Source organism: Bactrocera neohumeralis, chromosome 4 (assembly GCF_024586455.1).
Source record: "Bactrocera neohumeralis isolate Rockhampton chromosome 4, APGP_CSIRO_Bneo_wtdbg2-racon-allhic-juicebox.fasta_v2, whole genome shotgun sequence".
NCBI lineage: Eukaryota > Metazoa > Arthropoda > Insecta > Diptera > Tephritidae > Bactrocera > Bactrocera neohumeralis.
The window spans coordinates 72,890,388-72,905,125 of NC_065921.1; the positions used below are offsets into that span (position 1 = coordinate 72,890,388).

The 14,738-nt window shown below is 37.7% G+C and overlaps 1 protein-coding gene across 2 annotated transcripts in view; it reads right to left on the reverse strand.

Moving 5' to 3' along the window:
• Nucleotides 1-1,837: 1,837 nt before the first annotated feature.
• Nucleotides 1,838-14,738, reverse strand: part of LOC126755184 (uncharacterized) — a 17,005-nt gene continuing 4,104 nt past the window's right edge. For both annotated transcript variants that reach the window (XM_050467573.1, XM_050467572.1), the window contains exons 2-6: nucleotides 5,797-7,247; nucleotides 3,216-3,351; nucleotides 2,996-3,138; nucleotides 2,565-2,912; nucleotides 1,838-2,472 (exon numbers count right to left, since the gene is read on the reverse strand). In XM_050467573.1, coding sequence (XP_050323530.1) covers nucleotides 1,940-2,472; nucleotides 2,565-2,912; nucleotides 2,996-3,138; nucleotides 3,216-3,351; nucleotides 5,797-7,180 — 2,544 coding nt within the window. In that variant the 5' untranslated portion in view covers nucleotides 7,181-7,247 and the 3' untranslated portion in view covers nucleotides 1,838-1,939. The remainder of the gene's footprint in view (nucleotides 2,473-2,564; nucleotides 2,913-2,995; nucleotides 3,139-3,215; nucleotides 3,352-5,796; nucleotides 7,248-14,738) is intronic.

The following is a 14,738-nucleotide window of genomic DNA, read 5'->3' on the forward strand; positions in this document are numbered from 1 at the left end:
TAGATTGAACCAATTTGTACTCGCATATATGCTTATCTCTGCGTCTCTGCTCATCGCGTCCCTTTTTTACTCTTCTGTAAAGGAAGGCAATATTGGGGACCGAATTTAAGTTGAGTTCTATAAGATTTCGAAAATCTTCGGTATTACGTAGAAAGAGGACTTTGCTCTATGGGCTCTTGAATAGTTCCAAGAAGATTTGTCATTTTCGAGACAAATTTTGTTCAGCGTTGAGGCCCATTTCTGGTTCAATTGGTTGCAAACAAACAAAACTGCCTCATTTCGGACGAAGAGCAATCTGAAGAGATTCAAGAGTTGTCGTTTTATCAAGAAAAAAGAACGATTTGTTGTGGTTTGTGGACCGTTGGAATCACCGGTCCATATTTCTTTAAAAATTACTATTTGATGACCGAAAGTGAAGCTCGTGATCTCAGCGACATTTGGTTTCAACAAGACGGCGCCACATCGCATCAATCAATAGACTTATTGAGAGAACACTTCGGTGAGCAAATAATTTCACGATTGGAACCGGCCGATTGGTCATTAAGATTGTGTGGTATCACACGGTTAGACTTTTCCCTGTGGTGATATGTAAAGTCTAAAGTCAATGCGGATAAACCCGCTTCGATGCAGACCTTGGAGCAAAATATCAGGCGTGTCACTGGCCAGTTACCAGTCGAAATGCTTGAACGAGTAATCGAAAATTGGACATTGGATCTGAGACGTAGCCGCGGCCAACATTTGGAAGAGATAATCTTCAAAAAAATAAATGCTAAAGGATGTTCTTTCGAATGATAATAAACATTCGCCGCTAAATTTTAAGTTTCTTTTCTTTAAAGAAGTAAGGAACCTTGAAATGGATCAACCTTTACTAGCTGCCCTTTGCATGTTTTCCATACGCTTTATCGCGTATATCTTTTCCATTATTGGCCGCTATACCAGAGTGCTATCTGTCCTAAGCGGCCTTACAACTGCTGTGTAGAGCCAATGAGTTGCCGAAGGCGTTAAACCCAATTTGGGACCCACCAGTCTTTTAGAGGTGTAGAGTGCTGTAGCTGCTTTCTTTACTCTATCGTCTATGTTTAACTTTCATGAACAATTCCTGTCTAAAATAAGTCCAAATTAGCTTTCCTTATCTCCTAGTACTAGTCTGGTATCATTTAATAATGGTGGTATAGATTAGATTAGATAGATAAATACTTGAGGATTGTACCGCGATCAAAGTCTATTGTCTATTATCCCTCTATTAAATCACAACGTCTCAACTAGCCCCAGGAAAATGATGAAGTCCAATACACTGCTGGGTTCTATTGAGGCGATGTGATCTCTATTTGGAAACAAGGATCCAAGGGCCTTTATCCTGCGCCTATAGATTGCTTAGCAAGTGTTATGGAGTTTCAGACTCCAAGTCGCAGAAGCGGCAATTCGCACTTTTCTTGAACTTACAATGGCTTTGTAACTTCGTGCCTCCTAGTGAACAATACAAGCTCTCTATCGTTTGCTTTAAAGTTGGGCTTAAAAACACTAAAATATTTTTTTTTTGCTGATTCACGTTTATGGCATTCGTACTTTATTCGTAATACGAGTAAACAATAAATTATAGTGAAATGTAAATCAACAATATGTATGTATATATGTTATTATATGATAGAAATAGAAACTGATGAACTTAGCCGTCTATATAGAAGATATTCTATTCATTATGCTTATTTGTGTACTATGGAGGATCACGTGACGTGACCAACAAGATTTTTTCTATGGCATTTTGAGGGAAAACTGAGAACAATTCATCTCAAGAACTTAAAGCTGAAACGCCTTTTATTTTTTGTGGGGCTACTGTGCTAAGTACATATTCCAGGCAACACTGGTAAACCAAAATATGAAAATACGTATGTATGTGTGTAGAAAAAAACTAAACAAATAAGCCGATCGCATAACGATTCTACTGCAAGGCCTCACGCAGGACGTAAGCCAGCACAATCGTAACGAAACTGGCAAAGAGACCGGCCACGCCGCTGTAGCAACCCAAATTGGTCACCGAAATGACGTAACGCGCCTGATTCGGTGTTTGACAAGCATTGTCAGTGCAAGACACTGTCGTCTGTATGGACGTGGGCGCCTGCACGGAGATATACAGCGGCGGGCACTGACTAATGTAACTGTAACCGTTACAAGCATTGGACAGATCATAGCTGAAGCCATTGCCTATTGCGGCGCAAGTGATGTCGGTTGAACCGGTGGTGGCATTGGCTTGGGTTGGTAGTGTAACGGTGCGCGAGGTGCATATGATGAACTGGATGCCGCTGGTCGATTGTATGGCTACATTGCGATTGCTGCCGGCGCCGTAGAAGTAGTTTGGTACCATGCGATAGAAGTTTGTGCCATTCAAATTGAGATACTGCGCCAATTGATCGGTGCCCCACGAGGGCGTGATCCAGTTGGAACCGCAACGTGGATTGATGATACGACGTGGAACTGCAGAAGGTGCGCGTATGAAGAAAAAAAATACGATTGTCAGTTAGAATGAAGCGAGTGTGTGATAAGAGGAACGCCGTTCCCAAACTTACTTTGAACGATACGCGACACGACTGGTCCGGACGAAACGGACGGCGTGCTGCCCGTATTCAGCGTGAACAAATCTTGACTGGGATCACGTACGAATGTTGCAAAGCGACTGATCTGACCGCTGGTATAGTAAACGAAATGTAGATCGGGTACTTGTTCGTAAATGTATTGTAATTGTGTGGTGGCATAGGACGAATCGCTGGTGCTCACTTGAACTGTGCTATAGGGCATCATTAAAGCGATTAGCGAGCGTCCGCCCACTGAGTAGTTGGTTTGTTCGGCACTCATGTAGGTTTGGGTCAAGTTTTGTATGGTTTGCAAGACGGTGGGCAAATTAAAGCCGGCGGTATCTACAGCGCATAGGTTGCGGTGAAGAAGAGAGAACAATTTATTTATTCATTCATTTTAGTGTATTGTAACTCAGCGAACTCACATTGTGCTTGCAGGGTCACATTCCAGCCTTGATAAATGTCGGGTAGATAATTGGTGGTATTGACAATAATCGAACCATCGTTAGCAGCTAATAAGGTGACCGAACTGGCATAGGGGTTTATGTTGAGACGCTGTAGTATGTAACTGTAAAATGCATGGAGTGTTTATTTGTGTGTCTGTGAGAGAGATTATATGCAAAATGCTGATTTTGAAACACTCACACGAGATAGTCAACAATAGTGCTGTATTGCCAGGTTGTATCCAAGAACACATAGATATTGGTCATGGGTGTTATCATACTGGTAACGCTATTGGCGCTGCTGCTAACGGTACAGGTAACGTCGTTAAGACTATTGGCTGAAATGAGAGAAAAAAGTGTGATGAATTAGACGAGCTGCGAGCTTATATATTTTATGAAAAAGTTGCAAAACTGAGATGATGAATTCGATTTGAAGGTATCAGCAACATAATCAACTCTGTAAATAAGTGGGGAGCCATGTTTGTTGCAACAAATTGTGAAATCGGGAAGTCAAGAACGGCCGTTCTTCACATAACTCCCATCAATAAAGAACACAGTTGCATTGCTGCGAAGCTCGTTGTCAAGGCAGCTCGGTACATAAAGAAGTCCATACTGGAGTATTATGAAATTCGCTCCTTCTTCGAACTTGTCCCTGAAAATTTAAACCACTGTAAAGCGGATACTACTTTGGATAGCTTCCTACACACATACTGCGAGAAATGAGGATGGAGCGAGCCGGTGGAGAAGGGGCGCAGTGAACTCTTTAAAGGATGAGTTGAAACTCAGAAGCAGGATTGAAGGAACAGCTTGCTGTAATGAGCATACTTCCAGCATATCAGCCAAGTCACGGTAAAGTTCAAGCTGAGCAATAAATGTAAAATGGAGTCTTTTCAGGCAGGTGCGCATTCACTCCGACAACAGAGCGGCAATACAAGTTCTGAACTCGTTCACTATGCGCTCAAAGTTAGTTATGGACTGTATGAACTCATTAACCAAAGCAGCCAGCTAAATTATTAACAGACTTGTTGTTGTTGTAACCTATCGCCGTTAGGATGGTAAGGATATAAGTTGTCGTCGACGTCATTCAACGGTAGGCCCAGGAAACGTGCTGTTTAGACGGGGTCGGACCAAACGGAGAAGGGTGTCAGATTAAATAGTAGGGTTAGCAGGGCATAGAGGTGGCCAGTCTCATGCGGGGACTCATTGCACGCTGGACATACATATATCTGATATGTCTATTCTGTATAAGTAGGAGTCTAACCTGCTACAGTAGCCAGAACGAAGCTGCACAAGGGTCACTCTCGTTTCTCGCGGCAACTCGAGCGCTTCGTCTGCAATGGGTCGGTGAAGATGTTAATGGCCCCATTGGGAATGGCGGTCAGTGCTTGTCGGAAGTTAATTGCGACCGAAGTTTGGTCGGCGTAATGTCCTATGTCGTCAACAAAGTTGAGGAATGACCTTTTAATACACTTAGGTGGCGGTTCCGCTCCAAGCAGGTGCCTACAGGGATGATTTCAACGAAAACACTCCAGCAAGAACTGCTGGAAGAGGAGTTCATTATGCTCTTTATGGGAGCATACGGTTCTCAGGTGTTCGTTGGGAGACATCAAGAGGCATCCTGTCGTAGTCCGGAGTAAAGAGTTCTGATAAGTTTGAAGGTTCCACGTCTGCGTTGCCCTACATCCAGGCAACCATATCGGTGCGGCGTAGTTAGGGCCCGACCGGTTGATTACCTTGTATGTTGCCAAAAACGTTTCATTGACCCATGTGCTGCCGGCTAGCGACTTGAGGATTTTGTTGCGGCTCTGTACTTTGGCGATAATCGCGGTCGTATGAGGAATGATGGAGCCCCGACTGTCGAAAGTCACACCTAAAATTTGAGGGTTATTGACGGTCGGCATCTTAACGCCATCCACTGCAATATAAAGGCCAAGTCTGTAATCCTTTGTTCAGTTTGTGAATATGGTCGCTGTGAATTTAGTGGGGGAGAGTGTAGTTCAAAGAGGAAGCAAGAAAGGTTGGGGAGATAGCCGTTAACAAACTCGTCTTTATGCCTGCTCATAGCGGAATCGCAGAAAACTGCTCACAAGAAAGGTACCCCGGTTACATCGAATTGGGTACAAATTGGATTTCAGCTGTCCTCTTGCATTCTAGCGCTGAATCTCTGGACTTCGTGTAAGCCCAACAGGCGCTCCTGTGCGACTGCGAGATCCTTCTGTCATAGTGCGGAACGCTGGAGACCCACGGAATTATTTGCTCTCAGTAAAGTTCTTCTTGCAGCAATCGCACTTCACTTCAATGTTTGGTTTCCACACGGCCAGTTAGATCAATTTAACTTACAGAATATAACAATTTTTTTCGGAAATAACTTAGCCTGAATGAGGCTGAAGTAGGGGAATCCGGAAATGAATCGTTTCGAATCTTTAAATCACTACAGAGATGTTCTTTCCAAGCATCGGCACTAAAATGTCTGCTTTAAATACGGTTTTCGATAGTGCGAATATACTAACATGGAATAAGTAAAGAACCACATACAGCTCTCGAAGAACTAGTCTCTGAAGTTGGTTCCAAGATTTCAACTTCTTCTCATTGTTATAAGACCTAACATTCCTACTCCCAGACCTTCTTAACTATTGTCTTATTTTAAACTTTTTATTATCTTAAACTTCTGTTCCCCAAAACAGAGTTTCGCTCTTGATCTTGGTAAGCTTTTACAAGATTACTTAGGTAGCAAAAACACTATAGATAATCGATCATTCAAATATACTTTTGGGAATACTTACGGACATAGGTTTGCAGAGCAGCAGCAGCTGACGACGAGAATGTCGCAATGTTTGCCGCTGACAATGTGACACCCAGTTGCATTTCGCGATCCAATACCTGTGAGAAAGCGCTCGTCTGCAAGATCATCGTATCGCTTGGAGCATAAGTCGCGAAGTTAGCTTTGCGATTGCATGCCATAATGCCACTATTCAACACGCCGTTCGTCGAGTAGTACATGCGCAACAGTTGTGACAGCTTCATATTTGACGACTGCGTACGCCACGAGACGATATTCTGTGCAATAATCAGGCCATCCAAACCGCCACGTATCTCGGCGTCGGTCATTTCAAAGTTTTGACGCTGCGTCAAGAAGTACCATTCGGGCATGACGGTGCTATTCCAGGCGCCATTAGCGCCCACCGAAGCCGTCTCGGTGGTTGTGAACGGCACTTGCACCAGCGCCACTTCGGCCAGATCGCCCGCCAGGGTGGCGGCCCAACGATTGTCCACACCTACGGTGGCCGTCTGTGGCAGATTTGTATAGCCATTACTACGACTCGATAGCGCCAGCAATGTGCGCAACTGTACAGTTTGTTGTTGTAAGCCAGTGGCAACACCAGCTAGCAATGCACCGGCAGCCACAGTGCCCCAAGGCGTCCAAATAACACCATTCTCCACGGGACATTGACTGATTGTAGTGCTGGTCGTGGTGCCCGTACTCGTCCAGCCGAAGTCGTAATCCAGCGCATTGTAGGCGCCCTTCTTGAGACCGCGTTTCTGCGCTTTAGCTTTGAAACTCTCCAACACCTCGACATCGCCGACAAAACCGCCTTTACGTTCCAGATTAGCAGAGCGCCGTAAGCGCTGCGCCCGGTACTGTGACAAATTATTACATACGGAACTTTCATCGCCACGCGCTCGCAAATCCAGCGAGCTGGAGATCATAAAGTGTAGCGAACAACGCTCCTCACGTGTCAGCGTGCTGTTGGGGAAAGTGAGCGCATTGCCGGGTATCAGACGAGATAGTAATATGCGGAATTTCGGAAACTGGAAACCGGTCGGACTGTATGGTATTACGCCAGGCGATTCGGCTACATTATAGGCGCGCTGTATGCCATCCTGACGGAAGCGCTGCAGCAGCGCCACCGTTAGCGTGCGCATATCATAGCTGTAGGTGGGTGTGTTCTCCACTTTTTCGATTAGTGAAATCAGCGTTTCGATTGTGGCTGGCAGGCGATTTTGACGATTCATAAAGTAGCTGGTATTATAGCATTCCTCGAGAGAGGGCGGTATCTGTGGCATAATATTCTCTTGCGCATGCGTGTTGCCTATGCTACAACATAGGAAGGATAGACAGAGCAGTAGTAGTGGTGCGCCGGTGCGCATCACGTTCGTTGGTGACATACTGTTGCTGTTGGTGGATTACGTAGGAATCCGTTAGTGCTTCGTTAAATTTGAAATCGGTTGGTGGCTGAAATGGTAGAGAGTCGGAGAAGTTTTGTTAGGGTTTGGATTTTTTTCAATTTGAAAATATATGTAGCTTAGCATAAAATTGTAGAAAAATTGTTCAGTACAATATAACGAAAAAATTGGGAACATAAACTCGAGTTTAATATTTTGTGCTCATATAGAAGTTATAGGGTTTGCTTTGGAATGTTTAAAAGACAGTTTCAAAAGACGAAGCCAAAATTTTGACTCGTTGATCCAATTTGTGTGACAAAAAGGGTTTAATAGCAGTAAACACAAAAAAAGTGGTGTTTACGGCGAGTTAAAGGAAAATGTTTGCTATAATAATTCTTGGGTTTGTGAGTTGTGTTTATTGTTAAACTCCACAATGTTCAGTAAACGCCGATAAATTGGCATTAAACTCCGACTCGTTGATCCAATTTGTGTGACAAAAAGGGTTTAATAGCAGTAAACACCAAAAAGGTGGTGTTTGCGGCGAGTTAAAGGAAAATTATTGCTATAATAATTCTTGGGTTTGTGAGTTGTGTTTATTGTTAAACTCCACAATGTTCAGTAATCGCCGATAAATTGGCATTAAACTCCGAGTTGTTCAGTAAACACCGATAAATTAGTGTTTAAGGAAAATATTAACTATTTGGTATTTCCGGGTAGTGTTTATCGCCAAACTCCACAATTTTCAGTAAACACCGAAAGTTTCGAGTTTAAAGCGAGTTGAAAAAAAGTGTTATCTCAATTCATTTTTATATTTCTGAATAGTGTTTATTGTTAAACTCGTCTGAAAATTTGGAGTTTAAGGCGAGTTTTGTATTTTTGAGTAGAGTTTATTGCTAAACTCTATAATTTTCATTAAACACCGGAAAAAATTGGTGTTTAAGGCGAGTTAAAGAAAAATGTTTGTTATAGTAATTTTTATATTTCTGGGTAGTGTTTATTGTTAAACTCGTCTGAAAATTTGGAGTTTAAGGCGAGTTTAATATTTTTGAGCAGAGTTTATTGCCAAACTCAATTTTCAGTAAACCCCGAAATGTGGATTTTAAGGCGAGTTAAAGAAAAATGTTTGCTATGCTATTTTTTGTATTTCTGGGTAGTGTTTATTGCTAAACTCCACTATTGTCAGTAAACACCGAAAATTTGGAGTTTAAGGCGAGTTAAAGAAAAATGTTTGCTATAGTAATTTTTATATTTCTGGGTAGTGTTTATTGTTAAACTCGTCTGAAAATTTGGAGTTTAAGGCGACTTTTGTGTTTTTGAGTAGAGTTTATTGCTAAACTCATTTCTCAGTAAACACCGAAAATTTGGAGTTTAAGGCGAGTTAAAGAAAAATGTCTGTTATAGTAATTTTTATATTTTTGGGTAGTGTTTCTTGTTAAACTCGTCTAAAATTTTGAAGTTTAAGGCGAGTTTTGTATTTTTGAGTAGAGTTTATTGCTAAACTCTATAATTTTCAGTAAACACCGGAAAAAATTGGTGTTTAAGGTGAGTTAAAGAAAAATGTTTGCTATGCTATTTTTTGTATTTCTGGGTAGTGTTTATTGCTAAACTCCAATATTGTCAATAAACACCGAAAAATTGGAGTTTAAGGCGAGTTAAAGAAAAATGTTTGCTATAGTAATTTTTATATTTCTGGGTAGTGTTTATTTTTAAACTCGTCATAAAATTTGGAGTTTAAGGCGAGTTTAATATTTTTGAGCAGAGTTTATTGCCAAACTCAATTTTCAGTAAACTCCGAAAATTTGGAGTTTAAGGCGAGTTAAAGAAAATTGTTTGCTATAGTCATTTTTATATTTTTGGGTAGTGTTTCTTGTTAAACTCGTCTAAAATTTTGGAGTTTAAGGCGAGTTTTGTATTTTTGAGTAGAGTTTATTGCTAAACTCAATTTTCAGTAAAAGAAAATATTAACTAATTTAATTTAATTTTAGCTTTTTGTAATAAACTCCAAAATGTTGAGTAAACTCAATTTTGTGTAAAAATAAAAAAATTTATAAACAGTTTCCAATGAGTGTGAAGTAGAACTCTCAAGCATTCTTCGGAGGCATTAGTATGTATATTCTGATATATTCCCAAAAAGTTAAGTAATATTCCAACTTATATACTAAATAGTTGTTATTACGAAATTTCGTTAGTTTTATCTACCCTTGGCATACTAACTTTAAATCACATTAATCATACGCCTAGTCATACCCGACTAGTTTCATGTTCAATTTGCTGCTGTCTTACTTCATTGTCGCCTATTTTCCACATATTATTCTAATTGCGGATATTTTAGCCATAGTTTTACCACTACACATGTATTATTGCTTATATGTAAATATGTGTGTGTGAGTTATACACATTCAGCGCCTATGATTTGTACCTGAAAAGCACCTGCGCTTATCTACCACTAAACTAATAGCAACATAATAAAATGTATACATTTTTATCAGAATTGAACTGCTAGGCGCAATTAGGTACGTAAAGTGGCGAGCTCGCGTTTTTAGAAATAAATTTTATTATCTTGAAAATGTTTGTAAATACAATATAAGAGGATGTGTATGTAATGGAGTGGTCAAAAATGTTAAATTAACTTTTACACGGCATGTTGTAATCGATTGGTTGTTAACCTTGAATTCATGTATGTAAGTGATTAAAATTGTATGTATGAGTGCGAGACCATATATTTATTATATTATAAGCACTTACATATACATATATAAATATTTTCTCAATTGAGTCATCAATACTATGAGTAACAATGCGAGTTTGCAAGAAGAAATGAGGCAATTAGCGGCACTCTTTTTAAGCTTTTTGTTATGGATTGCCATTTTCTAAACTTGATTGGAATTTCTTTGCTTTCTGCATTCAAAAAATATATTAGTTATGCAATAAGGGAAATTTCAGCAATTTTAGCAACTAATTTCTCATTTAACACACCAAAAATCAAGCAATTTCTTGTCAAAATTGATATGTGAACTAATACAACTTGCTACAAATAATCATTTCCCCAACTTAAGATCATTTTCTTTGGTGTTTATGTAAGAAAAAAAGTTTTCTAATTGTGCAATTAAGAAAGTTTCAGCAATTTAACATTTAATTGTCATTAATTTACCGCAAAAAATTCACTCAATTTATTGTCAAATTAAATATAGTATATCACATTTTGGTATGGATAACCATTTTTTCAACTTGAAAAAGATTTCTATGCTTTTTCGGTAAAAAAAAACTTTTAATTGTGCAATTAAGAAATTTTTTGGCAATTTAACATTTGATTGTATTTAATTTACAAAAAAAAGAGCTCAATTAGTACCAACAGTTAATTATTTTCCCAACTTGAGATAAATTTCTTTGCTTTATTCGTAACAAAAAGATTCTAATTGTGCAATTAAGAAACTTCTTAACAATTTAGCATTTAAATAAATTTAATTTACAAACAAAGAAATTAAATAAAAGCAATGGACAATTCTTAATGTGAGTTAAATTTTTTTGCTTTCTGCATCCTAAAAATTTGCTAATTATGCAATTAAGAAAATGTCTGCCATTTAGCATTTCATTGCCTTTAATTTATAGATCAAAAACCAAGTAATTTGTTGTCAAATTACTTTATTCTGATATGAGTAACCAATTCCCAATTTTTCTCTGTACAACAAATTATAGTTAAGCAATTAAGAAAATTTTAACAATTTAACAACTAATTGTGCTCAATTAACAAACCACAAAGATTAGTCAATTTATTGTATATTTAATAAGAAATTAAATTTAACCACTAAATGTTCTCAATTTATAATTGAAACAATTAACTAATTGCTAATTAGTATTTAATTGCTTAATTAGCAAACCTCCAAAATTAGTTTGTTTTAAAAAAAAAAAAAATTATAACTGAGATTAAGTAAATTTCAGCATTTAACAACTATGAAATTAAAACTTTGGTAAATTTATTATATAATAAATATAACTTAAATAACAAACTAAAAAATCACTAATTGTTCTCAATAAGGGTTTTATTTGCTCAAAAAATTGCTCAATTAGCAAACCCCAAAAATTAGTAAATTTGTTTTATTTCAAAAAAAAATTATATTCAAGCAATTAATAAAATTTCAGCAATTTAACAACTAATTGTGCTTAATTAGCAAAGTCCAAAAATTATTAAATTTATTGTACAATTAATAACAAACTAAATTTAATCAATAATTGTTCTCAATATGCAATAAAACAATTAACTAATTGCCTAATTAGTATTTGATTGAAAATTAATTATATTAAAACTCTCAACTTTTTGTACTTTACATGAAATATATTCAAAATATGTTTAGAAGAGGGCTGTCAAATACTAATTGTGTCAGCTAAATTGAGTAAATAATGAACACAATGAGCCAATCAACATTTTAATTAACTCAACTAATTGAGCTTTTGTTTTTAAATTATACTTAAATAGCCTTTGTTACTAATAGAAAAATGAAGAAGTATCCAAATTTACTGATAAAGTCTTTCTTAACCCGGCTCTTGAAAAGTTCCCAGAAGATCCAATGTTTTCGAGCCAAATTTTGAACAGCGACGAGGCCCATTTCTATTTAATTTCAAAGAGCAATCTAAAGAGATTCAAGAGCTGCCATTTCGTCCCGAAGAAAAAACGGTTTGGTGTGGTTTCTTTCTTCCAAAATGATGCTGGGAAAGACGGATCCGTCAATAGTGTCTTGATAACCGACTATTTGATGCCTGAAATTGAAGCTGGTGACCTCGGTGACATTTGGTTTCATCTAGAGGCGCCACTTCTTACAGTTCGCATCAATTAATGGATTTATTGAGAGAACACTTCGGTGAGCAGATAATTTCACGTTTTGGGCCGGTTGATTGACCCCCAAGACCATGTGAAATCACACCGTTGGACTTTTTCCAGTGGGGATATGTAAAGTCTAAAGTTTATGCGGACAATCTCGCTTCGTTTCAGACCGTGGAGCAAGACAGCACGCGTGCCATTGGCCAGTTACCAGTCGAAATGCTCAAACGAGTCATCGAAAATTGGACTCAATGGATGGACCATCTGAGACGTAGCCGCGGCCAAAATAATCTTCAAAAAAATAAATGTCAGAGAATGATTTTTCGAATGATAATAAACATTCCCCATTAAATTTGAAGAGTCTGTGTTTTTTATTTCAAAAAGAAAGGAACCTAGAAATGTGTCAACCTATATACATATGTATAATAAACAATCTTATGACTAAGCTTCCTCAGAGAACCATGAACTATCAGGAAACCATAAATATTATCTCTCATTTTCGCTAATATCGAAATTCTTGTCTTTAAAAATTATTATTGCTGAATGTCGATCAATTACATTAATGTCTCTTAGGTATATTTATATGTATATAGTATTATTACGCATAAATAAATATATAGTGACTCACATATCGCAGCTATAAATAATTACCTGGCACCCATTTTATAATAAAGTAAACTATCTCAAATTTCGAAATACTAAACCCCATTATTTACTAGCTTTGCACCTGATACCATAAAGAAATCGCTTGTGAAATCGGCAAGTGGAATTTGTTTGTTTTATTCACTTGCTTCACTTATCGATTGTAAACGCTATCAATACCAAGAACTATAAACAAAGTCAATGAAATATTCAAGCGATGACGTCACCCAAATGAAGCCAAGCACCACTGTGTGTTGCTATAGATTTTTACATCGAAAAATTAACGACGTTTTGAGTGTGCAAAGAAGTTAAGAAATAAAAAGCTGACAGGAGAGCGCCGATAAGAACAGGTGCCTAGTCTAATAGAGCTTGAAAACTTAAAAATTTATTATGAGTACATAAACCATATTTATGTGCATACCATATATGTATGTATATGTATATATATCTAGAAATGTGTGTAGATACTCAATATGTAAACATTCCATATAGGCTTTATGCAGATAAGATATATACTACGTGATATGTATGTATATCTGTTTAACTGTAAATCGAAAAACTTAAAAACTGTTTTAGTAACTATATTTATTTGTTGGGAGAATTTTGAGATAAAGAGAATCAATAAAAGAAAGGCCAATATATAAGGAAAAGTCAAACGGAAGTTGGATAAGTAATTTTCAAGTAACGGGTGATCAAATGGAAACCATTTTTTAGGTTTTCTTTTTGACATATTAACAATTTATGTCTTGTCAGATTGTCCAGTGGTTAATTTTGTTCACTACAACGTTTACAACGTTGAATGTTTTACGAGCTTCGCTCAACTTATGGGCAACATAATCGGCTTACTGAGCGTGCTATTCGCAACACGATGTTGTTTCATCTATTGGACCAAATAGATCAGATAAATAGCTTGTAGTGAAAAAATATAGCAGCCGTATATGAGAATGTACCTGAAAGACAGTAGAGAAGCGATTCTGACGTATGTAACGATAGCAATTTTACGTCGAGATTTTAAATTGAAAGTTTCTTGCACAAAATACCCCAGCTTGGGCAAGGACTGATGCCCCCCTTCCCAAGCGACATCGCTTCACTCTAAGAACTCTTGAAAAGCTCCAAGAAGATCCGACATTTTCGGGCCAAATCTTTAGCGATGAGGCACATTTTTGGCTCAATGGGTATGTAAACAAACCAAAAATGTCGAATAGCAATTACTCGTTTGAGGAACAACAAAGCGGCGGGAACCGATCGGACAAAAGCATGCCCGACGATTAGAATTGAAGTGTGTTCTGTCCAATCCACGATTTGGCTCTCACATCACTGTTGACAGTCATGACTTCGAAGTCGTAGATAATTAACGACTACCTTTGATTCAGTATTAACACCAACAACAATGTCCGCCTCGAAATCCAAGAATTACTCTTGCTCACAAGTGCTACTTCTGACTGAATAGACAATTGAGAAGTAAAGTGCTCTCCCGTCATGTCGTCCGAATGGATAAAGACACTGCATCTGAACGTATTTAACGCATTACCCGCCAGAGGAAGCAGAGGAAAAGGAAGATCTCTACTCCGTTGGAAAGACTAGGTGGAGAAGGACCAGGATGCAATAGAAATCTCCAATTGGCGCGAAACAGCGAGGAAAGGAAGAACGACTGACGCGCTTTTGGAAACTCGGCTATAATTGAACCGAAGAAAAATATAAATTTCAACTTCGATTGAAGATTCTCGACTATTTATTTAGGTTTAGTTCGATTTCACTCATGTTTCAAAACCAGTTGGAATGAGTTTGAAAATTTTGTTATAAAAAACTTCTCGAAAATTAAATTTTTCAGGCATAAACTGGTTTTGAAAAATTATATACACTCGCGAAAATTTCAGTGAAAAAATTTTCCACGAAAATACCCTTACTTTTGAGTTTTCGAAATTATTATTGTTTTTGTTGCGTTGCACACTTATGCAGACATTATAGCATAGCATTATCATTATTTGTCTGTATCATAGGTATTATTTTCCATTTAAACTATAATTTTTGTTCAAAAAATTATTGTTGCTTTTATTAGTCCGACTATTAGTCAGTGCCACTGTATGCGATTACAAATCAACA